Source organism: Platalea leucorodia (genome assembly GCF_965183815.1).
Source record: "Platalea leucorodia genome assembly, chromosome: 6".
NCBI lineage: Eukaryota > Metazoa > Chordata > Aves > Pelecaniformes > Threskiornithidae > Platalea > Platalea leucorodia.
The window spans coordinates 3,058,525-3,085,091 of NC_138828.1; the positions used below are offsets into that span (position 1 = coordinate 3,058,525).

At 49.1% G+C, this 26,567-nt stretch overlaps 1 protein-coding gene across 9 annotated transcripts; it reads right to left on the minus strand.

The window, feature by feature from the left end:
• PURG (purine rich element binding protein G) lies at positions 1-26,511 on the minus strand. Of its 9 annotated transcripts, XR_014228493.1 has the most exons (5): positions 26,473-26,511; positions 24,099-24,948; positions 17,202-17,438; positions 9,454-9,689; positions 1-9,331 (listed from the first exon to the last, which is right to left on the minus strand). XR_014228493.1 is itself a non-coding variant. In XM_082315115.1 (4 exons), the coding sequence occupies exons 2-4, from the start codon at positions 24,933-24,935 to the stop codon at positions 9,618-9,620; spliced, it is 1,146 nt and encodes a 381-aa protein (XP_082171241.1). In that variant the 5' UTR covers positions 24,936-24,948; positions 26,473-26,511; the 3' UTR covers positions 1-9,617. The 9 variants fall into 9 exon arrangements, 5 of the variants coding, with proteins under 5 accessions (XP_082171241.1, XP_082171245.1, XP_082171242.1 ...); XM_082315115.1 differs by having other exon boundaries at positions 1-9,689; XR_014228494.1 differs by lacking the exon at positions 1-9,331 and having other exon boundaries at positions 9,602-9,689; positions 24,118-24,948.
• Between the last annotated feature and the right edge of the window lie 56 nt (positions 26,512-26,567).

Genomic DNA, 26,567 nt, shown 5'->3' on the forward strand with positions numbered 1-26,567 from the left:
TCAGACTTTGTTTTCAAATCGATATAAAATATAGTCAGATTTTATTTTGTCCAAAAAGCAGCTCGCGTTGGGGGGGGGGTTGGGAGGGGATGGGTCTGTTCACGCCATCCGAGGTGGGCGTCACCTGCAAAACCTCTGGCAGCGGAGATGAGCGATGCCGGGAGGAGATGGAGGTGCTTTTGGGAGCTCCGGCTCCCCTTGACTCCAATTTTCTGCCTCCGTTCTCATAAAAAGCCGATTTTTACCACAAAGCAAGGGGCAGGTTCATCCCCTCTGAGACCCTCAGTGCCCACCTACCACCTCCGTACGGACGGGGCGGTCACGGGGATGCCGGCTGCTTTTTAGGATGGGGCATCTTTGAAGGCACCTGCACCTCCTCTTCCTCGCTGGCTCCCGATGGATCGACCTTCCGTGGCCGAGCCTGAAAAGCCAGTGAGGGAGCAGCTCGCCTCGGATGCCAGAGGAGCTCCCGCGGCGTGAACTGGACGAAATCCCCTCCCGGTGCGAAGGTGCTGGCGCGCTGCTTTCTAGAAAAGCCATCCCAAATAAAAGCAGACATAGAAAACATTAGATTGTCAATGATGCTTTGAAACAAATTCAAGTTTATCGTATTTTTTTCTTTTTTTCGTGAGCGTGTGTGTGTGTCGACTTCATACAAACAGACAAAGAAAGACGTTGTGAACTTCAAGCTCTGGATCGGCATGTCGTCAGTTAGCATCCGCAGAAGCACCATCGGATACGGAAGAGTTAGCACCAGAGAGTTTGGAGGACCTAACTGATAACATGCGTCGGTTGGAAAACCCGGGGACAGGCTGGGAACGGGCGGTGGGGAGACATGGTACAGTCCATTAGAAACAATACAAGGCAATTCATGAGTTTTCATACAGTACAATACAGCCACTGATCAATTAACCCTTTCAGTACAGTACATGACAAGTAACACTTTGCACCCTGTTAACACTAGGAGAGGAGGCTTTGGGCCGGAGGGAGGTGGCTGGTAGTTTAACCCTTCTATCTTTTAATTTTAGGGTCTGCGGATTGCTTCGGCTGCTTTTCAGACGCGCCTCCGTCCCACCCCAGCTCAGACAGCCCGTTCCCGGCCTGACTCCCGGGGGGATGCGCTGGGGGACCGGGATGCCGCCAGTCCATCCACCCGTAGCAAGGTCTTCACCCAAATTGTCCTGGTTTGGCCAGGGAAACGGAGAGCCACCGCCCCTCTGCCCCGCGCCAGCTGCCGAACCGATGAGAAAACCGCAAATTTGAGTTTTCCCTGGCCAATTCTGGTGCCAAAACACGCAGAAAGGGTCCAGAGGTCGAGCCCAGACGGCCCCAAAGCCAAACCCCACTTCTTTCCTCGGGCGTAGTGAGAACAGGGTCCATTGGAAAAGTGCTAAATTACAGTACATTGGCATTTCCATATGTCAACTATTGAACAGCAAAACAGATTGTTTGAAGACAGAATCAGTATCGTACAGTAAGTTCACACTTAATTCTTCACCGTTTCTACACTTGTAACACATGCATTTTATTTCCAGTAGTTTAATGCCAGTAGGACCAACATCCTCCAGAACAATGATCTAACATTAAACAAAACTTCCTAAGAAAAATATTAAGCATCACATAAATTTTCCGAAAAACCTGTTAATTAGCATCACAAGGTACTCAGATTTACATTTAGGAGTTTTCATGCCATGACTTTAAAACACCTTTTGGTTAATATCCTGGAAGGTGGGGGGGAAACAAACCCAAAAAACAAACCAACCCCCCAAAAAAAGGAACAGTTGGGGAAATAATATATCCATCTATATGTATACACGCACATACACGCATGCACGTACACGCGGATAGGTGCATGGGTGTGTGCGCATTTTGAGACTGCTTCCCGCAACGCACAATTTTTGTTTAAAACACTTGACTCATTTCAAGGGCGTTTGCACGGGTCCAAAAAGACTTCCAAGGAAACGAACTCTAAACTACCGAAGCAAATTAAAAAGTCTCTCGTGGAGAAAAAGAAAAGGTTGGTAACAGATCGCCTGTGTGTCGTTACGACGCGCTTCCCATGAGCTATCTTAAAACCCAAACAACTAAAAGTCCCTACAAGAGCTTTCTTCCGCCTAAAAGGTCCTTCCGAAGCGAGAGGTGCTGTGCTAGGCTTTGCATTCGGGCCTCACGTGTGCCGTGCAGGAGAAAACACTTACTTTTACCTTCCCGAAGGACGAGATGCCAACTCGAAGGGGCAAAAAACTACATTTGTGGGGGAACACAATTAAAAAAAAAGGCCTATTCCACGTCCCCCTTTCTCACAAGCTCAGTTTCCAAGGTCTCAAGGAGACCAGTGAGCTCGCTGGGGGGGTGAATTTTCCAAAGGGTTCACCTATATCCTCGTGACAGCGAGCGGGATGGAGGCTCTGAGTCACCGAGGTACCTTCTGAAGAGGCTGTCCTCTCGGCCGCTATCGTTTTGGGGGGCTCGGATATAGCAGCGACATCTCCAGGCGCTATTTCTTTAAAGCTAGATTTGCAGGGTTAATTTGGCAGGGTGGAGAAATTAAAAAAAAAAAAAAAGAAAAATCTGGATTCTATTTACATTTCCATTTTTAAATCCAACGATAGAGGATATAAAACCATAATACTTCGGGCTGCTCAAGGTTTGTGGTTTTTAATCACCCTCAATTCCCACTGAATACCCAAACCCATGAAGGTCTATCAAAGAAGGAAGCTTGAATTGAACCCAGGCAAAACCAGCCACCAAAACTGGAGCTGGTCAAGAAAAATACTTCATCTGCGGCAACAAGCAAACCCAATTCACCTAATTTTTTTGTGGCTGAAGGTTATTTCCTTCATGTCCGCTTGCTAGCAGTGAAGGAGAAGACCTAATTCGCTTCTCTCCATTCAAACTGATCATGCTGTAATGGTGGGGTTTATCCATCAAGTGTCCCCGGGGAGAAACTCCCATCGAGGAGTATTGCCAGAGAAGGACTTGGATCGACTATCGGCTCGTCAACAAGGATAAGCAGGAGTCCCGGGCGCGGGTACCCCAGCGTGAAGGAAAGGCAGCACTCTTGCAACCATAGTGATTTATTTGCTGCTATGGAAAACCCACGAGGGCTTTTGAAGAAGCAAAACACCATCAGGTGGTTGAGAGTGGACGGTTTGGGACATCAGAACCCGGATTACTCTGCATCCCAGGGATCATCATCCCATTTCAAATCCTGGAGATGTATGACTATGTTTACTACAAACTCTACCGATTTCTTGCTGGCAAGGGAGCTCTGGTCCCTGACCGTCCGTACTGAAATACCACAGTAATTTAATAGGAATAGCGATGCGCATCTGAACTGCCTCCTAACACGAGACCCGATCAGCTCCTGACACCGCTTTTCAAATTCAACAGCAAACCCCATGGTTATTATGCTCCATCTTCTAAATCATCTGTAAGTCTTTTTACTTAAAAATACCTTTTGTAGTTTAAGCCCACAATCAATCTCAACAGCACTTTCAGTACAGGCACAATGATGGCTTTTATTGCAATGGCTTGAGCGCAGTCTTTCTTGATACCAGCATCTCAGACTGGTTTTAACTTCGCTGTCCCACGGACTCACCCTGCTAACGCAGACCGGGGTCTCGTACCGAAAACACGAGCGTCTGCTCTACGCTTCTCACTCCGGGTCTGCTTTGCGTCCTGCGGTCCACTCAATTCCAAGTGTAAAGTAGACAATCTTGCACCATCCCGATCCCTTTTGAGACTTCTCCCGTATCTTTGGTGTTTTTAAAAGCCATGCGCTTGGGTCTCTGGATGACCTCAAAGTTTACAACAACCACGTCTACCTGCATGTCAGTGATTTAGATGTTCATTCTGTTGTGTAAAATAAGCTTGGATGGGTTTAGTTCCCTAATTTATAAAGTCGCTAATGGATATGTAATGGAAGTCAGGCACCAGACAGTGGTCACGTACACCTCGAAATTATCTTCTGATGGCCCCTAAGTAATTAACACCGCGCCTAAGAGGCTAAATAGACTGGGGAAAATAAACAGTTCAAAACTCAGTGCTAATAGTACTTACAAAAGTGCAGTGCTCAATATAGTCAGAAGCAAAGTGACTACTAGTACTTAAAGTGCTAGTTTCAAAGTCGGTTTGGTTCGGTCTCCGAAACACGGGTAGAACGCGGGGGATAGCTAGGGGTGAAATTAAAAACAGACAGCACTGCAACTGCACATGCCACACCAAAAGTGCTTCAAATCACACCATCGCGGAGAGATGCATAATGCTACGGCTCAGCCTGTGAACACATACGAGCGAACGACTGACACCTTTTAGGTTACGATAAAGAACAGCTCCATTAACTCCATCGCTACAAACCCATTCAGAAAGCAAGTGGTCACAGCTTACGAAAAAAAAAACCACCCCAAAACCAAGAGTCTCTCAGAACATTTACGAGTCTTTGCAACTGTGATACTCAAAGTCTAGCAAAAGCAACCCTGGAAAGCCTGCCCAGTGTCTGCAACAAGCTTCGCCGACGCTTATCATGCACTTTACAGAGGAGTCGCGCCGCAGACTGCCTCCTTTTACACGCTATCTTACAGTTAGCCTATTTACCTATTTGTTTGTGGTTTGCTTTTTTGTGTTTTTAGCTTTCTGACTATGCATTAAGCTGGCTTTTTTCTCTTAACCACCCTACCAGTCAAAGGACAATTAATGTAAGAACAAGACAATGAAGGCAGTCTAGTAAACACTGACGTTCCTAACGGCCCGTCTTCATTTTCATGAAGGAAAACGCTCCAGAGAAGGTCTTTGGATCAGCACGCTCCTGGAAAGAGGCTGGAAAAGAAGGATTCATCCCGACGGACGCCGGGCACTTCCCCTTTCTCTCTTTAAACACGCGCTTCCCACCGACTCCCCCCATCGCCTGTTCCAGCTGCTGACATCTGCTTTTTTGTTCCCTCGCGTCGAGCTGCAAGCCCAACCCTACCTTTATACTCGTGCTGGAAAAGCAACGACTCCGCTCACTGGAAACAGGGTGCGGGAACTCTCCCCGCTAAGATCGACGCTGGTCCCAGTCCTCACCCTGGGCTGGAAGCGGCTCCTTGCAAGCTGGGACATGCTCCAGCAGTGCCCTTCCTTACCTCGGGAGCTCAGTGCTTGCAAAAACAGGGTGTTTTCTCCCAAAATGAAAGTGGCAAGTGAAAAAGGGGAAACCAGACCTTCAATTCTCACTACGTTTCAGCAGGCACCCCAAAAAAAGGTCACCGAACAGCATAAGTGGCTCCCCAGGCCCCGCATGCATCGCCGTCAACTCTGCCAAGTGTTGTACAAGGCAACATCTGGCTGTCCAGCATCTGGTGCGTCTGAGCCCGGTACGCATCTTTTTTGTGGAGAAAGCTCTTTTTAGAACAGAAGTATTGGCTCGCTGGAGTTGGCAGGGTACGTTGCGTATGCTTCCTTATCCTAACCAGTGAGCAAGCACTAGGGAGATGTTTTTTCAGAAGCAGGTAACACTAATACCCCAGGGGACAAAAAAAAAGAGTTACAAACGCGGGTCACTTATTTCCACTACTGCCACTGCATTTAAACAAGCAAAAAGCAAGGTCGCGCATCCAGGGGCTGTGGATGTAGATCCACCTTTGCAGACATATAACTGGGAAGAAAGGAGCCTGGAAAAGGCGTGGGAGGTGGAGAAGGGCAGTAGACAAGCGCCACGACCCTGCCACCCAGGGAGGAACAAGTCCATCAGCGAAGGAGAGCGAGCGCTACGGGGGAGAAGCGTGCCAGCTCGCACACCACGGCTTTTTCGGAAATGATGGTGGAGTTTTGCGGGATTAAAAGCAATCATTGAGCGCTATGCTCGGCAAAGAAGCATCTTGCAGAACCATATTCAAGCCTGATCTTGCAAGACTGGCATATATCATCATTTGCTATACGTAGGCGCTGGGATAACATTCGGTTTAAGTACCGTTGACCTCAATGTTGAGACCAAACCCAAACATTGTATGTACGGAAACTTTACCAGCCTGAAAACTCCCGTACCAAAATTGCTCCTTTTCCAGGTCTTTTTATAACATGTTCTTTCCTCTCTTCTGATCGTAAGGATTTTTGGCAGATGCTTTGGAAGCGGATAATAAATCTAACGCTAGGACGCTGCATGAAATTGCACAGTAATTCCCTGCACTGCTCTCACAAGGAATTTTCACATCGTGTTGTACTTTTGCTGCTTTAGTTTGTCCTCAGGACACACCGTTGGCCACGTCTGAGACTCCTTGCAATTTTGCCTCCACCTGGACTGGCGACCCTGTTAGATTTTTAAAAAGAAAAGCTACTCCAGGTTTTCTGGGATGAAAGGTTGTGTGCTAGCCTGTGACCTCACTTTCAGCCTGAGCTCTGGATTTTAAAGGCATTCGTAAAATCCTGCTTCAGCCGGTGTGCTAGATTTTAATCTAAATATTCTTGGCAACTTTTCCAGTCTCCAGAAGACAACTCATTTGAAAGTTTATTACAAGCAAGGTTTTATTTTTGGAGGCGGAGGCTTTTGCCGCGTCGAAGCCTGCAGATATCTGTGCGCCACAATTAAATGCTGATTTTCAGCGGTGAATAAAGCGATTCCCAGACATAGCCTATTGCCGAGTAAAACGCGATCCCAGATCGCTTGGTATCAGAGGCATAATGCGAACTGATGATGCGGGGCCATTTTTAATTCTATGCTAATTATCGCAACAAAAACCAGATCCTGCAGCGGAAGACCAATTCCGGGAAGAAATAATCATCCATCTTTTGTAGTCCTAGCTGTGCTGCTCAAGAAGCAGCTTATTTACAAAATGGCAATCTCCTGAAAAAGGCTGTGTTATCGTTGCCTGAAAAAGCTGTATATTCAGATAGATACTGCTACCGTTCTGGGGGTGCTCTGCCTGGGAAATTCTGCTTTGAAACTAAACCTTATAAACTTCAAGTATGGGAAACTGTGTCCTGTTCAACAAATACCAGCTGTAGGGCTAATACAACCCACCGTACCACAGAAATGATGCTTGGAGATCCCTGCTTTGAAATTCATGCTTTCGGTTTAGAGAAGGCAAATCATACAACCTTTAAATTATTTATATCTGAAAAGATGCTTTCAATAAAAGCATCAATGATGTGTACAGCGCAATGAAATTCCAAATGCAGACTTTCTGTATTTTGTATGGTTACTTAAACGTGGCCGAGAAGCGTCTTTTGCCCCCCGCACAAAAATATCCATCGCGCAGGATGACAGAAAAATGCCCTTTTTTTATGCGGGAAAGAAAAAACCGATGTATAAAACCACGAACCCGCAGAGTAGTTGTGAAAGGGATGAAAAACCCCCAAGTAGCAGGCATGCAATCTGTTTCTGGTCCCCCACGTACCACTGTAGTCCCTGAAGAGTCCCTAACGCAAGATTGCACTGCGAGACTACGGCATGGAGACGTGAACCTGCACCTTTGGGTCACAGCCAAGCAAGACACCAAGCGCCTCGGCGAGTCCTCCCGTTGCAGCAGTTTTTCCTTGACCATCGAGATACAGCCTGCATCAAAGAGCAAACGCGTCCAGGGGAGCAACGTGTACGTGACAAATTTATTCACGGGGACCTCACGACTACAGCGGCCGCTTCTACCTGGGGATGCCACCACCACCAACTCGCTACCGCAGAAAGAGCTCTGCCCGGTTTTCTCCATCTCTCCTCGCCGGGTATCCACACGCGTTGCTAGACGTCGATGATGCCTGCGTCCAGCATTACGAGACGCGTTCCTGAGGGGCAGCAGAATAACTCCAATACATCGCCCTGCTGTAATGACGGTGCCTGAAGACGGGAACATTGGACCGCAGGGACCGCATGTTGAAAGCAAAACATTTTATTACCATTGGTTAAGCTTCATAATGCACACTTATGAGTACGACAGAGGTTATATGGAGATCACTTTGCTCGCTACCAACTACAGCTTCTGGGATTAAATGCAGCAGCTGTTGAGCGGTGCGTAACGGGACCAGTGGAAAGAAAAAGCGAATAATGTACAGTTGAAACGGCAGCGGGGGTAGGTTGGCAGAAAACAGCCCCCTAGCTTGAAATTCAACCAGAAATCATCTTTTTTCTGCTGTACAAAAAGCCACAGCATCCTAGACAACAGCTGGTGATCAAGTACTGCCCTCAAAACGCACCCCTCCAACTCAACACCCACCTCGGCATCTACCACGGGTGCCACAGCAGTGACACAACACAGAAAGATTGGAGGGGACTGATTTCTGTTGGGGGGACGACACCTCTACAGTCAACGGATCGAGCCTAGGTGCAAAGCAGGGTGCTGCAAATACAGGAGCTCCTTGCTCATCTAATCGCAACCCCTTCCCGCGGTACACAGGTGCTTACCGGAAATTTTGCATCACCGTGAAGGCAGAAAGGCGGATTACGACTTGTATATAACCCGAATTCAGCATGGTTAGCTAGCTCCGCGACAACGCTCTGCAAACGCTCGCCTGGTGTTGATTCAGATGTGTGATTTTTGGTTTGTTTTCTTTAAGTTTCCATGCAATGCTTTTGACAGTAAATGCCATGCTGAGATGGTTTCTAAAGAACGTAAGTTTCTTCCAGCACGAATTACACCTTCAATCTAAGATCAAAAATACGGTTATCTTCCCTAGACGTCAGAGGTCATGAAAAAGCTATTTTGGACCATCTACTAAAGAATCACTAACACAGTTTAACAGCACCAGCTTTTTTAGCCCAAATCAGTTTACCTTCCAGCCAATCTTCTACAAGCAGCTTCAAATTGCATCAAACCCTATCCAGAGGAACACTCTGTTCCGATCTCCCCTTTCCCGAAATTACAACTCTTACTTCACATTAGTTTCTGTATTCATGGAAAATTCAAAGGAGAGGGAGAAAATGCCTTCACTAGTAAAAGAGGACTCCAGCTATTGCTAGCACAAACCTACTGATTCTTCTTCTTCTAGAAAACGAACGGCTTGGCTAGAAAGGTGGGAAGCTCTTGGAAGACTGAAAGCCTGGAGGAGGCTGGTGTTTAGGCTGAGGCAAGCGAAAAATACCCATGTCTTAGCTTCTTGCTTGTTCTCTTTTGCACAGCATCTGCAGCCTCGCCGAGAGGAAGAGGTCGGTGTAGGTTTTGAACAAGCACAGAGAGCAGCTCTGGGGCTTATTGCAACAGCTCAGGGGCCGCTGTGTGGAGGAGGAGGAGGAACTTCGTTTTGCGGAGAGCCTGAGAAGGTGAGGAAGATAAGAGGATCTTCCAGTTGGTGCTTCATTTTTCTCCTCCTGTGGCACAGAGGGGCTGAGAAGGCTGCATCTCTCTGCAGGAGCACGCTTCAGAGCCTGTCTCAGGAGGAGGTTCGGAGACAAACGACACGGGTGGTAGACCAGTCCACCCCAGAGAGCCGCCATGCTCTCCAAAACAGCCCGCAAAGTCCAAGCTGTGGCTCAGTCTTCACTCTTACCTCTTGGCTCAAGTCTCAAGAGCTTGCTCCTCTAACTTTCTGTTCCTCTTTCAGGGGGCTTGCAGAAATACTTTGGCGGTGTCCTCTTCTCCTTTATAGGTCAGCCAGCCAAAGCGACCGCATCTTTGCCAGGTTTGGAGTTGCAGTCCCTTCCCGTTCTCGGATCATCTCGGCAATGGCAAGAAGCTTTCAAAAACCGTGGGCTGCTGTTGAAACATTGTGAGGCTGTGGGTTGTCTAAAAAGGGATAAGCACATTTAGGGAGGTTGTCCCTACTTCAGGGGGTGTCTCCTAAGAGCAGCAAAGAGGTGGGAAAAGCAACAGGTTAAACTGCAGTTTGCTGCTGCAGGGAGGAGTAAGTGGGCACCACCTCTGCCTTAACGCTCGGGATTGTGGGTTTTCTTGGGGATGAACACGTGTCAGCACAAAACATGCACTGCCAAATAAACTGCTAGTTTTAAGCTGTTTTTAAAAGAAACGTCTCTGTAATATGCCTTCACCAAGATAACCCACAGTTAAAAGCTGACAGCATCTGTGAAAACGTTCATCGGGTGACTCCAGCACCTCCCTCTTCTCCTTTTTTTTTTCTTCTTTTTTTTTTTTTAATAAGATCGCTAGAAGGAGCTTAGCACTTGTTAACTCAAAGGGTCACCTCCGACAGCGCTGAGGGACGACTGTGCTGGCGTAAGCAGAAAATGCTGTTACCGAGCGCAGGGGCCGGGATGCAGCAAGCTTACGTGCGGACTGCATGCCGGCACACGCCAATCCCAGGACAGAAACGTCCATACGCTCTCCACAGCGGCTGCCTTACTCGAGCACCAGGCAAGAGTTCAAAGTCCCACGAGGCAGAAAAGAAAGGCTAAAATAGTTGGGCTCCTGTGGTACCCAGGATAAAGCTGTTTACGCTTCCCCTTGTAGTTATACTGTGATATACAATATACGCGAGCGGTGGTCCCTTGCCTAGCTCAGGTCTCTCTTGCCACTTTGACCCAGGTCCCACGTGCAGGCTCTGATGGCCCCTGGTCCTGGTGGCTCCCTGCATCGTCACCCACTGCAGCAACTGGAACCGTAAGAGAGTAGACGGGAGACTCGGCAAAGGCACAACTCTTATCTCAACATCTTCGTACCTACTTTGCTGTGGGTCTGCTCATCCCACGTACCTGAATTTACTAACCCACATCAAACCCTTGGGTCGATTCCCAAACTGATGTGGAAGTGCCTTGCTGTTAAGCACGCAAAAAAAAGCGACTCTAATTATTCTGCAACCAATTTAAATGTCCCGAGGAGGATGAAATCCTGGCAACGCTCAGCTCAAGGCGCATACTTCCAGACCGCAGCCTACTTCTGCGTTCAAAGAAACAAAATTAAGGTGACACATAACAAAGGATCCAGGCACAGCATCGAGTTGCGGCGAGAAGCAAGAGTCTAAGCTCAGAGCAATACTTGTAGCAGACGCAGTAAAGCTCGTCCCTGGGGAAGCTGTCATACATTGTCTACAAGCGAGATGTTGCACGCTAGCTGTTCGGAGGAAGCAGCTACCCTACGATAAGCGCGTGATCAAATCTGCCCCAGGTAACTGGTTCATGCAACCCCGCTCGACATGAGAATGATCACAGAGGGAATGAATGGCTGTATGGTTAAATAACGACTCCTTTGCTGCAGCATCACCCCAAGCCTCACAAGAACCTGCCTCAACCTAGCGTTAACATCTCCCAAAGCCCCACCGTCCGTGCAACGGCTGCAGAAGCAGATGAGAGCTGCAGAACACGATGCCTTTGGTCCCTGGAACGGTTAAGGCCAAAGCATAGCACAACAGACAGAGGAGAACGACTGCCTGGGAAAAATATAACCAGCTACGCGTCTTTTTGTCCTACATCGGCTGCAGCAGTTAGCAAACGCATGGGGATGGAGGAAACTGAGGCACGTTTGGGCTTTGCACAACATTTCCAGAAAGGTTCATAAGCAAGGGCTTTAAAAATAGGTGGTGAACTTCCGAAGGAAAAGCCGATGTAGCGATCTCGAGCCAGGTCGCCCAAGAGACATGAACCGGACTGATAAATACTCTCAGTGGTCAAACTGGGAAAAGGAACAGCACAACCAGGACCAGGCCCTGAGAGCAAAATGAGAGGAAAATGTCCCTATATGTTGAGCCATATAAACATCTACAAGAGTTGCTACCCATGCTGCTTTAGCAACCTTGATGTTTTGCAACCAGACCGAGCAAGAAATAAAATGCCAGTTTAAAGGATATGCTCTGAGATAAGAGGTATAAGGTTTGGTTCGCCTCGTGAAACACGGTGCCTATGCTCAGCTTTATAAGTAAACGTCTGAGCCAAAAAACCCTTTCCCTAATTTTACCAGGATAGGGGGGGATTAGTAAAAATGCTTAAATTAAAATACTTCACCACTAACTACAGTGATGTGCACACAACTTTGGGAAGGGTCCAACAAACCCTTTTGTATCACAGAGAGAAAGGAAAGCGATCACATCAACAGGAGATACACTACAGCTTTAAAAGACTTGAAAGGAAAATAATTTTTGATGATTGGGGTGGGAGATGGACGTGATAAATTACACCAGTTGACAAAATCCCCTTGCCAGAGTTCATTTAGAAGCTAGAAACACATAAATGGTTTAGTTAAACAAAGTTTTAGGGCTGGCCCTTGGGTTTAGTTCTTCCCCTGGCATTTACTGTTGTGAATTTGCAAAAGCATCGGAGCTCAGCGAAACGCAGCAGTCTGCCCCAAAATCCCTCCCGGATTGGAGGACTAACCACTAGGGACAGGCACACCAGTATAATCCTGCACCCGCCACGAAAGGCGAAGAGAGAAGAAAAGCGTTCGGCACGCGTTAACCGAGTTATAGGATCTAGAATAAATACTACCGCAAAGAACTGAATCAAAGCCTTGCCCTCTGTTCTTGGCTGTCAACGGCCTCTGCTCATCCCCGCTGCGATGCCTAGCTGGGAAAAACTCTCTTAAAAGTGGTACCGGCACAACGCTACAGTTTTCAAACTCTCTTCAGAGTTCATTGGCGTCTCGGCAAAGAGACTGTCCTCGGAGGCAGCTCAGTTCCCTTGCAAATATCTGTGCCGGTCAGCGCTATAAAGATCTTGGGAGCGTTCGAAAAGCTGGAAGAAAAGAAAAAGCAGCTATCGGGAATGCATCCCGAACAGAAATACATCTGTTGACTGCACACTGAGTTTCATTTAATCCAAAGTACTGCTCCGTCACCTCTCCTCTGCCTGAACCTCCCTGCTGCCTCTGGCCTGACATTCCCCCTGCGCGCTTCCCGGAGGAGAGACGGTCTTTGTACATCAGGTAATTCCCAACCATGCAGCAGCAGGGCAAACTCTTCCACGCTACGCTCAAAGCAAAGATGACAATTTGCACAGCGGCAGCGGTCGAAGGGGCAATTCCGGAGACAAAACAACTCCTGTTCAATGCCAGATACAGAGGGAAGCGTCAGGAGCGATGCAAACGCCAGACTTTGCCCCCCGCGAGCCCTCTGGTTTGCTCCCGTGCTGCGAAGCCATCGGGGTCTGCTGCTGCCAGCACACGATGTGCTCCAGCTCGCCCTATACGGCATTAATGCAGAACAGCGGGGATAATTAATTTATGTTAAAAATACCAGGACTGCATTGGCACATTCAGCCTTTCCCCTAGGAAGAGGAGGGAAGAAAGAGCAACTGCTGCTTGACAGATGTTAGTCATATGCTTAAATGCACTTCTGGAAGGCGCTCGGATATACGTGCCAAGTGATTATAGAGCTGTGTGAGAACCTGCATGGAACAGGAGGAACTTCTCTCTAGTTATACCTACACAAAACTGTCAGCTCTCCTCGCAATAAAAATGTTACTAAGGAAAATCCAATTAACTTGCCGCGCAGCTGAAGCTTCTGGGAGTTGGAAAAAAAAAAACCAAAAAACCCAGGGTTCTTCAGGCAGTTATCTGGCACGGCTGGGTGGGCACTGCTCGCAGCGCGGTCAGGAAGCCGACGGCGACACAACCGCATTAAGACAAGGGAGCTGAAAGGCTTTCTGAGCGGCATCACGTGTAGCCTCCCCACCTTGGAAATCAATAGAGGGGCTTAAAACTTATCTGGAGGAAGGAGGGATATCCCCGTGGAAGACAGTCACCCGGGACTGAATGCCGATGCTGAGTGTCTTGCTCACTTGGGGATTTTTTTTTTCCAGGTCCCGATGACGACCTGATGCTCTGACTCTGTACAAAGCAGAATGAGCTCTTCCTCTATGGAGCATTTTACTGCTGGAAAGAGAATGAAAAACTGACATTGAAGGGCTGGCCGGTTTTGCTTTGAGATCCCAATTTGTAAGAGACGAGTAACAGCAATGCCGGAGTAACGCTGCAGAAAATCAGAAAGCTCATAGATGTCAGAGGAGGGAAAGACGGAGCGTGAGCACGAACGACGACGGTAGGAGAGGCAATGGGAGAGGCAGAATGAGCAGAGAGGAGGGCCAATTCCGACAAAAACTTAGTTAAAGCTAGCAAAGTTCATGTAAATATTTTGGTGACTATTCACATTATTGCATGACAAAAATACGCTTTTCTGTAACAATCCTTGGAGATTTGGGAACACGAGGGAAAGCCTGTATTTCCAAACAAATTGGCACTGGGAGCTTATGTTGTCACGAACTGCATTCTTTACGTTTGGTTTTAAACACTTATCTTGTCAGTGCTAGAGTTACTGCTTCTATAGTGAAGATGGGGAAAGCGTCATAATATTTAGTATTTAGAAGAATATTTAATATTTAGGAGAATGCCTGTTGACGGGCTATTTTTTCTATGTCCAATTCAGGAATAAGCAGAGGCATGAATGATAGATGGCGTTCTGCTGCTCCGCCACATACAGAAAAGACTTCTATTGCAAAGCTTTGTGGAAAATGTGCACTCTGGTATTTTAATAGTCTGGATTTTCCAAAGAAGGGCAAGAACCACAGTACCGGCAGGGAGTGAGAAACGACTGCCTTGGTAGCGGCTCTACCAAAGAAGAGCTGGGAGGATGCAGAGTTACAAACTGGTCTGGAGGCAGCAAGTATGCTGTTGCAAAAAACCAGCATACTGGGTGTACAAAACCTTGTATCGTTTGCAATCTTTCCACTTGAAGCTGGTAAGATCGCAATGAAAATACCTCTCCTAGTTTTGGATTCTGTAATTCTGGATTCAAGAAAAAGATGGACTCATCAGAAAGCAACAAGAACATGATGAGGGCTAAAAATTACCCTTGGTGGAAGGCTTTGTATTTGCTTATGCAGAAGAGACCTGACAACCGTCTTTAATGATATAAAAGAGCTGCAGCAAGGAAGGGAACAAACTGTTTCCATAACTCTTCTCGAGAGCGTGGCCTGTAAGGCAAAAAGCGATAGAATAAGATGGAAGCAAGGGACACATGGGCTGGACAGCAGGAAAAGTTATCGGAAAGCGAACCACTCAAACAGCTTGGGGAGGGAGGCTGGGAATACCATCACTGGAGATTTAAAAGAGCAGATTTTTCCCAGGTTGTTCAACTTGGGAAAAATATAGATGTTTTTTGCTGTGTGGAGCCTGAAACGTACTGTTAGAGGCACCCTCGTACTTGCAAATTTAAATTTAGGGTCAGGTAGGTTATTCCTTTGTAACTTTCTGCAGACTACTGAGCACCAGCCCAGCTGAAAACCGGTGTGAGGAACGGGTCGGGTTTAGCTAGTCCCACCTCTGAACGGGGAACCACGTCTGATGTTCTCCTACTGTAACACATCTTAGGCCACGTCCTCTCGTCCTCCTCGCCTTTAGACTCCTTTGGTCTTTCCTCCTTCTTGGAAGGGAAGTTGGAGGTAGAGGAGTTCTTGCAAGGCTCCTTTCAGGACTGAAAACCCAAATCTATTGAACAACCCGGTGTTATTGAACAGTACGCCGATATGGCTTCGTACGAAACAGTGGAGGAAAAAAACAAAGTTGGAAAACCGAGCAATCCAAGGTCAGAAAGTGCCAGAGCTAAGGATTATCTGAGTAACCTTAATTCCGACTGCTTTGGACATACGCGTAGAGAGCTTAATTACGCAATCTCTTACAACTTTCCCTCCTCCTCTAGCACATAGGCTTCTTCTTCATTCATCGTTCTGTATGCAATCCAAGCCTTACCTACGCATACTTTCCAAGCACTGCATACTTATCTACATAGCACATTTCACACCGAATTTCTTCTTATTTTGCTTTCAGAGATCGTCAGTATTGATCTGCATCAGATCATCACAAAAACTCTAGCACCAAAGGAACTCATCTTTATCACACCCCTTTTGAGGTAGGGAAGTATCATTCACCCCGTTTTATCGGTGGGGAACATAGGCACAGGCAGAATAAAGCCAAAGTGATCCAGTCTCCATCATCAGGAGGCCCAGCTGGAGATACCGACAGCTTTTCCAGAGTCCTCCCAGTTATTACAGCACTTCACTCATTCAAAGCACAGCTTTCAGCAGCTGTTAACACCGACCGCTTCTGTACATCAGACCTCAGGGTACCAGCGCCGGTGCCCAGGAAAACAAAGGCGATAAAAGCGGTGATCATCTGCAAAGAGTCTTGTTAAAAATGACACAAACCCCTCTGCAAAGACAGGCACGGAGTTTGTTTCTTGAAAGCCGCTTTCTTTCCCTCTGATGCCCTGCAGCCTTCACCGACACCTTTTTTCTGCAATGGAAAAGAGCAGCTGCCCCGTCGATAACATAACCCTCCGTCACACAGCCCCGGCCAGTTCCCGGAGCAGCGTGCGAAGCAAGGCTCCGGTGAAAAGCACACGTGAGCATCCATAAATTGGGATGGCGCGAGCAAACCTTACGGGCCACCGACGCTTGCATGCTCCCCTAAGCTTCTGCAGGTATTCCTGGGCAAGCCTCCCAGCACAGTAAGAGCCAAGCCGCTTGAGCCTTAAAAAGCAAGCTGCAAAAGCAATAACTCCATCCGTCGGACCCGCTTGGCCCCGATGGGTTTGTCAGCAAGACGCGACACTTGCAGAGCGAGTTACTGCCGGACAGATGTGCCCCAAAGGGGAAGGAGACCCAGCCAAAGAGACGCACCCCGGTCCTCGAGAGGAGCGTTAGGATGCAGGCTCTCTGCCTCCTTCCCCGGCCCCGCGGGACCCCAGCGCCGACGGTGCCACCGCCTATTCCTCCTACCGCAGATAAAACCACCGTCATGCTCTGCGATTCCCTGGAGCACGAATCTTGTCCTCGCTTCCCTCCGCCCCCTCCTGCCTTTTCGTTCCTCTGCCTCAGTGGGAAGCGCTTATCTCTGCTCTTACTCCCCCTCTCCCTCCGCATCGTGCCAACAGCGTGCTCAGAACAACCACCAGATGGGAATACTTGTAAGAGCCTGAGGTTAACCCGTGTCTTTTATCCCACGTACTCTCCGCTGTTTTGAAATGCAGATTCTATTGCACGCGATTCGTAGTGTAAAGATTTAATGTTAGTAGTAGAGTACGTTGATATTGCTTGTGAAATCTATCTCCCTGCTTGTATTGCACGTTGAACATCTCTGATACAGAAAACAGAAAAGACGACAGCTAACATTTTAACATCTTAAAAGGGAAGGACCTATTGGAAACAGGAAAAAAATTACTATTTTTAATATGTATATGCATATATATATTTAATATTCCTCTTTCCCTTCTCCCCATGTTAATTTGGGTGTCACACATATAAATTCACGGATGTTCTATCAGCGCTGTGCTTAGCGGGGCTGGGCAGAGAGCCTTACCTTTAGCTGTCTTCCAGCAACCGACACGAAGGGCGATCTTTTCCTCCAATTAATCTCCGCGAGGCAAATGATCAAGGCGAAGAAACAGCAGGACGCAAACTTCTGCCTGCGGGATGGATTTCCCCCACCGTGGTTAAGAAACCCATCTGACCGGCTTCGTTTCCAGCCAACAACTCCAAGGCAGGAGCCGTTGTCCTTCCCTGTTGAATACTGGTACGTAGGATGGGTCTGAAACACCTAAAAGACGGAGTATGTCTTTTTTTTATTCATGGCAGCTACTCTGTACAAGGCTAGCAATTTCCACGTGCCACTCCAAGCGTTTCGAGGTAGCCTATCAATTAGGAAGATGAATTCGCAAATCGTTAATGATGGTTTTATTGGGGTGGCGGCCAGGCAACTCAAGGCTAGGCCAGTACCCCTGGACACAGTACAAACACAAAACACGTCCAACAAGGATGAAAAGGCCAGAAGGTACATCCAGCGTACACCTTTCTAGACGTTAACGTACCTAAGAGAGCCCCAAGGCCGCGGGTTCACATTTCACGTGACGCCTCGGCGTGTGGAAGGAACGATCTAATTACATCCACCACAGAAACGCCAGAATGACGTCTGGCTTCTAAAACCTCAATTTATACTTTGACATTTCTGGAAAAGCAATTTTTAATCCATGTCATCTATCAGAAGTTCCTGATATTTTATTTTACCTCACTGCTTTAGAATACTGTTGCCCTTATGGAGGTACAAGGGGGCGTGACAAAACATTAGGAAGAAAAATCGGTGTCAGCTCATGAAAGCTTCTGCAGATTTTGGAAAAACAGAGCGGCGAAAGAACTGGCTTTAGCTTTTCCCAAAACACCCGAGTCCAGAAGCACCTTGTCCCCTGGCTGGGGCTTTTTTCCTGTGATCATGACAGAATTCAGCCATTTTCAGGCAAGACCGGATCACCCATAAGCGTCCGCAGCCGTGATTTCGCAGTGACGACGGGCTAAGCCATAACGAACTGCTAGCGTGTAGGACACGGAGGGTGACCAAGACCCTTCACATGAACCACAGGTTTCACTTCTACAGAGAAGAAAAAAGCCCAACGGGTGAATCTTTTTTCTCCAGATGCTCAAATTTCCTTGTTTTTGCATCTACGCAATGAAATTTTAATGACTCCAGATGAAAGTGAAAGGACGGGGGGCGGTCAACAGAAGACATCACCACGCTAGCATTAATAATGTAAAGATGATAAACCCACCGCCCCACGGAGAGGATGGCCTACAGCCAGGAAACAACTTGTATATACGGCATCGTCCGCGCGTACGAGGAGGATGGCTTAAACCTGCTGCCACCTCAAGCCACCACCAACACGCCCAACCAAGGGGACAAGGTCGACGGTCCCAGCCTGCCGGGCGCCTGTGGCGACGTATGAAGCTCTCCCGGTCCTTTGGGAAATCTGGGATACGCCGGATAAGCTTTGCTCCCCAATGGCAGCGTTCCCGCCGGCAGGATCAACACTGGAGGGACGATTTGTTTTGGCAAAGGCCGTGGGGCAACAGCCTCGCTCGGGTTTATGCAAGTAGGTTATGATCCGTTAAGCGTAGCCTTTATTTCCACACTTACGTGGATAAACTCTTTCTTTCAATTACAACCTTTACGTGAAAGGAATGGAGGGGTAGGAGGGGAAAGGTGAATTTTAGACATCACAACACGTTAAGTAGTTAAAAATAAAGGGCATTTTAATTTTGGAGGAAGCAGCATAGAAAATTAAACGGAACGCATACTTTTCTTTAAGAACTATTTTAGAAATTGTATATATATACTGTATGTAGAGCAAAAGTAGGAATGCCATGGAACTAAAACTGCTTATTAATTAATTTTCGACCTGGTGCAAAATCTGCCCAATAAAAATACACAATAATAAACCTTTTTCTGCTAGAACAATTACTATGCTTGGATAAAAGGGCTGCAAGTCAAGCGAGCAGTAGGCTTCCTAACCACTACCAATTCCCTTCCCTGTAAGTTTAGGTCACTTCAATAGGCCATAGGGAAAAAAAAATGATGCAATCATTAGACTACGACATTTTTAGCAGAACAAAAGTGTGCTGACACTGATTTTGGTAATTGCTTGCTTTTTTTTTTTTTGTATAAAGGACGGGTTTTTAATACTTCTACTTGGGATTTTATGAGCACGGTAGTACAGATTTGCAGAGCCAGGGGTTGTAAAATGGCATTGAAACACAACGTGGCCGGCAGTACCTGCAGCCGCCTCTTCCTTACAGCTCTCACCTCAACTCAGCGCCGCCTCCAAGGAAGGGTTTTGCTTTCTTTTGACTACATTTCCCCTTGCAGCCTTGCCGAAATCCTAAGGGATGAGAGCGCTGAAAAGCAGAAATCTTACAAGGGCCGTGACAAAGAGCACGCAACCAGCTCTCGGTGAAATAACGCGTTTATCCAGACCGGTAGTAGGAGAGAACCGCCCCCTCTTTAGACTGCGTACTTCAGATAAATAAGATTATTTCGCTACGAGCTACTACAGGCTACGATATACTCACATAAATATATTAATGCCTATATGTGAATATGAATTTGTATATATCGGATACAGATAAGAAACACTTATGACGACGAGTAGATTACCAATAACCGCTGCAGCTTCTTGCTGGGTAAAGTCCGTCATCCAGACTTGACGCGACGAACCCGCGACGGCGGGTTTTGCCATCCCCTCCGGAGCGCCCGGCGGGTCACCCTCACCACATCAGTGCAAAACGCTTCCCGATCCTTCGTTAGCACGCCCCTGCCTCCGTACTTTACCGGGAAAGCCGGCTCGATGGGCTGAACTCAACCCAACACCCCTCCAGCTGCCAGACAGCCCCTCCACCCGGGATAAACTTTTTAGGGACCGCCCCAGCTTCTGCGCCAGCAGCGGGGAAAGCCAAGCACGAGGCAGCTGCTGGACTCGGCTTTGTCAAGACTATATGTGAAAAGCTTGGTTTTAAGCCTCGGCAGCAACGTCGAGGGCCGGATTTGCAGAAGGGGCGAGGAGCCGCGGCGACGGCGGAGCTGAGGATGCTCAGCAGCTCTGCAAATCGCAACTTAAAAAAAAAAACCAAACAAAAAACCATCCTACTCTCGGTGGTTTGAGAGGATCCTCAATATAGCGCCTGTCCTCTAACATACGAGCGGAGCTGGACCAAGCAAGTACGATAGGTCTCTAACAGACACGTGCATGAAGGAGACGGCTTCTTTCAGCATTAGACTACGTTACCGAAGCATCCCCTTACCAGAGCGGGAGCAGAAATGTGCTCCTAGTATTATTTACACAATATAAAGTGCATTACGATTTAATTATTGAACTGACAGACTTTCTGCCGGGACCATACAATTTTGAAACAGAGGTGAGGGCTCGAATAGGAAATTCTCTCATGAGAAAAAGAGGTTCAGACTGGTGCTCTTCACCCTGTCCTCCTAAGGATTGTTTTTGGCCGTTCTTTCTAGTGCAAATAAGCTTGTGTTTTCTCAAGTTTAAGGGATGTGGCAGTTTCAGGGCATCAGGAACGGACATTTAAAACGCACTAGGGATTCGGCGTTCCCGAGCATCTCGACGGGCCCTTCCGCACGCGAGCAGCCCGCGTTATCGCCGCTCTCGGAAGCCGAAGACGCGCTGCCAAAAATAACAAGGAACCCGTTTCCAATCTCACCGTTCAAGTCTTGCATTGCTACATTTCGAGTGAGTCTGTACTACCCTCCAACGACAAGATCGGCAAGCATCGGTGCTTTCCATTGCAGTGGAAACCCGTGGCTAGTGGTTTACCCATGGGCGATCGGCTATGAACGTGAAGATCCCGATCCAGTTTCGGACACTAAGGTGCATCGCGCGCCGGGGGAGTAAACGCGTTCGTGGATCCGACGGGATACCGGCGTGCCAGAACCGAGCCCGACCCGGTAGCCAGCAGACGCTGAATTCCTGGGTGATATTTACAATAAACTAACGCTATCGGAAGGCCAATTCATTAACAAAAGATAAAGTTTTTTTTTAAAAAAATGGGCAGCAATAGGGAAAGCCATTTCACATCTTTTTTTCTTTTAAAACGGTGAAGAAAATATCCCTTTCCAATCGCTTTTCCCGTTGCAAGTATTTTCCTCACCAACGCTACAGGAACACAGGGAAGGCATGATCACTTACAACACACGCGGTCACTCGGGCAAATTCCAACGTAGGAGCTTTTACAATCCCTTGAGGCAAAGGTAGGCTGGGACAGGGAGATGTCAAGCTCGTAGGGGAGGAATGCCACGGAGAAATGGGAAGGAGAGAGTAAAAAGTTTGTACATTCATAGCTCCGGTTTGTTGGAATATCAGTTAATTTTTTACTCCAGGCACTGTGACGGGCAGCAGCAGTCAGCGATACGCTAACGTACGCATCAAGGACTCATTCACTAAATTCTGTTTTCACATCAGTAATAGGATGTAGAGTTATTTTAATGTTGGTTTTGTTTTTGTTTTTTAATTGACCTGTTAAAACCATTGGGACCAAAGCCCTAAGAGCGATGATGAACCAGTACCCCGTTTAACCCCCAGCTGATTCATCACCGTCCACTAGCTGTTCAAGTGGTGGAGCGAGAACATCTCGCCCAGAGTGAAAAAGTACCTGAAAGAGCAATCTACGCAGAAATGGATGGGAATTTTGGACACTAAGCCAAAGGCTTAGTTGCTGTAACTGCTGTGTGCGGTTTTACCTAAAGGGGGAATCACCTAAAACAGTGAAATTAACTTTCTTACTTCTTGTCACAACCGTAACATTTTCCTAAAGGTTCTTTGGTGACTTTGGTGCAAGCTTTTATTTTTTTTTCTTTTTTCTTTTTTTTTTTTTTTTTTTAAACGTTAAAACAGATCGACTAGTTTTAGTACTCAAACTAAAGTCCAGATTATCCTCTCGGTTCCCACCCCTGCCTTCCCAACTTTGCTCATTATGGTTAATGACGTTGACAGGTAATAGCATTCGGATTGAGCGTGGCCGTGCAGCGTGCAGGTGGGTCCAGACTCAGAGCTACGAACGGTCTGCTTGGAGATAAATACGTTTGTCAACAGATTAAAAAAAACCCCAAACATGTAGTGGTTGCATGGAAAAATAGCTGGTCCACGTGCACACTAGGCCAGTCTGTAAAAAAACGATTCAAACGATTATAAATATCTGATTAGACACAGTAATGCCTACTTCAAAAAAATCTTAAAGTTGGGCAACACATTATTGAAAGTACCTGGAGCTCAATCAAATTCCCGCTGGTTTCAGAGGGGAAGGAGCTGGTCGTCCAAAGGCTGGAAGAGCCCCTTACATTATAAGTATTTATGTTTTAAGAAATGACAAAGAATTTCCAAAATCTTCCGTCAACCTCCTACACAGGTAATTGTACACATTTTCCCTCCAGGCCAAGAGTTTATATCGTGAGATGTAAAATCGACGTTACAGAGACTTTAGCGGGACGACATCGAAACCTGGTGGCAGGCGATCGGGAATCGAATGGCGTGACGCCAGCCCCAGCTCTGAGCGGGTGGGAAGGGGGTGATGGCAGGGCACGGATACTATCTCCTAACAACACCACCTGTAAAATCAACACGACAGAAAACCCGACACGGCGTTAACCACGGCTTCCGAAACGCGCTACGGGTAAGTATGAGAAAGATGCCTTTTTATACGAATCCAATGGTGCACCAAACCCCCCAAAGGTCTTTCTCGCAGCGGGAGGAGAAAAACGCCCGGGTGTTTTCCTCACACGGGTAACATCACGACCGCATTAATCTCACGTTCGGGAGAGAAGCCGGGAGCCTCAGTCGCGGCAGTCCCTCCGTCTCCGAATACCCACTCCGCAGCCGCCTGTTGGAACCCATAACACCCCTAATACAAAAATACCTTTTGAAATTTCGGACAAATGCATTAAAAATAAAAAAAATCGCCAGCCTCGCACGGGTAGAACACGTAGATGAGGAGTGGAGTTATTATTCGTTGCCATTAATTCAGAAGGCTTAGCACTCGAGTAGAGCTTCACTATCCTGGGATACTCAGGTTATTCGGTCAGCACAAAACTACGAAATGAATAACAAATTTTCCGCTCTTCACCAGCACGTTATAGAGGTCTGACCAGTTATCGAGGTTTTACCCACACAGAATATCGTTTCAAACTCAATAGCCAGCAGACACCGATTTTAAAACTTCTACCTCTCCTTACACACATACCAGCAACTTATACGAAGTCGATTTTGGTCGTAAATGCCCTACGGCTACGCTGCTCAGCCTTTTGACCGAGTACAGGCAGAATTGAGTCCCGGAAAACCCGTCATAAGCAGAAACCGATACATTTCAGCATGAGGTTTGGTTTTGGTTTTTTTTTTTTTGTATCACGTTGAAGTGCAAGACGAGCCTTATCTAGACTATTTAAAGGTCAGAGTGCCGGATTTTTTTTTGTGCTGATACGCGTACTTCCATAGTCTTCAACACTCGAAGCAGCTGACTCATACGGACTTGGGAGGTTGGTACTTTCATAAGACATACGGAGATGTTTTGGGCGTAATTGAACGTGATAACCAGACTCCTATAAACATTACGGACTGGAGTTAGCAAGAACTACCGGGAAAGGACTTTACAAAAAAATGGGGCGACTTGAAATTACTATAGGTCAGTCCCTCTCACCAATTTCCGCTTGTTTTGTTATTTTGCCAGACGGCCAGTCCAATGCACTCTATTCGAGACCCTCTTGCTCTTCACCACTGTCCCCTCTGGCATCCATTCTCTTTTCTTTATGGCTGTTGTAAATTCTCCTCATCTCTTCTTCGTACTTGATAAAATTTTCCCCAAACCGTGTCCATGCTTTGTATGGAACCGTGATGGTGTTACGGTAGGGCGGCCTCACCTCACTTACCTTCAGGAAAATGCCGTACCTGTTGGATCCCACGTCGAAGTAGAAGCGCTTGTTGTCCACTCGGAAGGAGGTGCCCTCGGGGAGCTCCGGGGGCTCATCGCCTCCCCCCTGGCGATCCTCTATGTCCCCCTCGCCGTATTCTTCGATCAGCTGGACCAAAGCATCCCTGAACTCAATCATCCCTTGTGCTGGAAGGACGATCGTCTGCTCCTGTCCCAAGCTGTGGCCAAAATAACCCATCATGCCGGGTCCCCTACTCATGGTTTGTCTAATCCGCAAGAAGCGCCCTCGTTGATTCTCCTTCAGGTCCAGGTAATACTTTCTGTTGTCCCTCTCGATGTACTCCGTTTTGAGGACGCTGTGAGGGTGCTCTTCGGAGCCGACAGACACCGGAGGCGAAGGCGGCGGGTGCTGCTGTCGCCGCCGGGGATGCTGCTCTTTGCCATTGCTGTGCTCGAGCCGGTGACCGTGGCCGCCTTTCAGGCCCAGGTGGGCGTAGTGCTCGATGAAGTCCCCCAGGCAGTCCTTCAGCTCGGCGGCCACGGACAAGGAGAGCGTCAGCTTGCTTTTCCTGATATTGTCCTGCCTGCCTCTTCCTATCCAGACCTCGGCGATCTTCAAGAAGCGGCCTCGGGAGCTCTGTTTCACATCCAGATAAAATCGCTTTTTCTGGATGTCCACCCTCTTGGAGGCCAGCTCCTGGATCTCCATGCAGCCCCCCTGGGAGGAGGCCGGGTAATGGTACTGCTGCTGGGACTGGGAATAAATACTCCTGTGCAGGCCAGAGCCTCCCAGGTTCCTTCCTCCTCCTCCTCCTCCTCCTCTCCCTCTTTCCATCTTTACCAATCAGCTGGAAATAATACATAACAGAGACACAGATGACAACATCAGCATCAGGGGCCTGCTCGGCTTCTCGGCAGCATCTCTGTTCGGCGCTGCTCTCCCTACAAAGATGCCTGCATCCCTCTCCGCTGCCACGGCACGCAGCATCGCAGCAAAAGGATCCCGGGTGCTCTTCCCCTCCCCTGCTCCGGCTCCCGCCGGCCGGCCGGCGTCCTCCCAGACAAGGAAGCCTTCCTTCCAGCGGCACGCCGGCCCGCTGCCCTCGCCGCCTGGCCCCCGCAGCCCTCCCTGCCCTGCAGACCTCCCCGTGCCCCCCTGGCCCAAGCATGGCAGCCTGCCCCCAGCCCCCCAGCCCTGTCCCTCGGGTACGACAGACCCCTCCAGCTGCCCCAGCGTCCGACCCCCTGCAGCGGGGTGCCCAGCACCCCAACCCCCCTCCCCGGGGCTCCCGCTCCCCTCTGCAAAGTCCTCCCCCATCACCCGCCTCTGCCCTTCCTCCCCAGGGCACTGGGGGGGCACTGGGGTCGTCCCCAGCACTGCCCCTCCCAGTGCTGCCCCCCCAGGACCCCCAGAGCCCCAGTATTGCCCTCCCAGTGCCCCCCCATCTCCTGCCCCAGTGCCCCCAGAGCTTCAGCTCCTTCCACCCAGTACTGCCCCACTGCCCCCCAGTGCCCCCAGTACTGCGCTCCTTCCCCCCCACTGCCCTCCAGTACTGCCCTCCTGACCGCCACTGCCCCCCAGTGCCCCCAGTACTGCCCTCCTGCCCCCTCACTGTCCCCCAGTGCTCCCAGTACCGCCCTACTGTCCCAGTACTGCTCCCCAGTACCCCCCATCACCGCATCTCCTGCTCCAGTGCCCCCAGAGCTTCACCTCCTGTCCCCCCAGTGCCCCAGTACTGCCCCCCAGTGCTCCCAGTACTGCTTCTCAGTGCCCCCAGTACTGCCTCCCTCCTCCCCCAGTGCCCTCAGTACTGCTTTCCTGGCCCCCCCCCCATTGCTCCAGCACTGCTCTCCCGTGCCCCCCATCACGGCATCTCCTGCCCCAGTGCCCCCAGAGCTTCACCTCCGGCCCCCCCAGTGACACCAGCACAGCCCCCCAGTGCCCCCAGTACTGCACTCCTGCCCCCCAGTACTGCACTCCTGCCCCACCACTGCCCCCCACTGCCCCTGCACTGCTCCCCAGTGCCCCCCATCATTGCATCTCCTGCCCCGGTGCCCCCAGAGCTTCATCTCCTGCCCCCCCAGTGCCCCGATACTCCCTCCCAGTGCTCCCAGTACTGCTCCCCTGCCCCCCCAGTGCCCCAGCGCTGCTCTCCAGTGCCCCCCATCATCGCATCTCCTGCCCCAGTGCCCCCAGACCTTTACTTCCTGCCCCCCCAGCGCCCCGATATTCCCTCCCAGTGCCCCCAGTACCGCCTCCCAGTGCCCCCAGTACCCCGTATTGCCCCCCCAGTACCCCATCTCCCGCCCCATCGCTGCCCCCCTCTTGCCCCGCCGCTCCCCCCAGCACTGCCCCCGGCCCGGTCACTCACCCCACAGCGCCCATCGCCGCCGTTGCCCTTCAGCCGCCGCCGCCGCCGCCGCCGCCGCCGCCGCCGTCGCCGTCGCCGCCACCGCCCGCAGCCGG

Coding starts and splice junctions, on each gene's coding strand:
- PURG (XM_082315115.1), bottom strand. CDS start 24,935: ATGGAAAGAGGGAGAGGAGGAGGAGGAGGAGGAGGAAGGAACCTGGGA. Junction 17,439..24,098: donor GGTACGGCATTTTCCTGAAG/GTAAGTGAGGTG, acceptor TCCGTCTTTTAG/GTGTTTCAGACCCATCCTAC. Junction 9,690..17,201: donor TTGCTGGAAGACAGCTAAAG/GTAAGGCTCTCT, acceptor ATCCCTTTTTAG/ACAACCCACAGCCTCACAAT.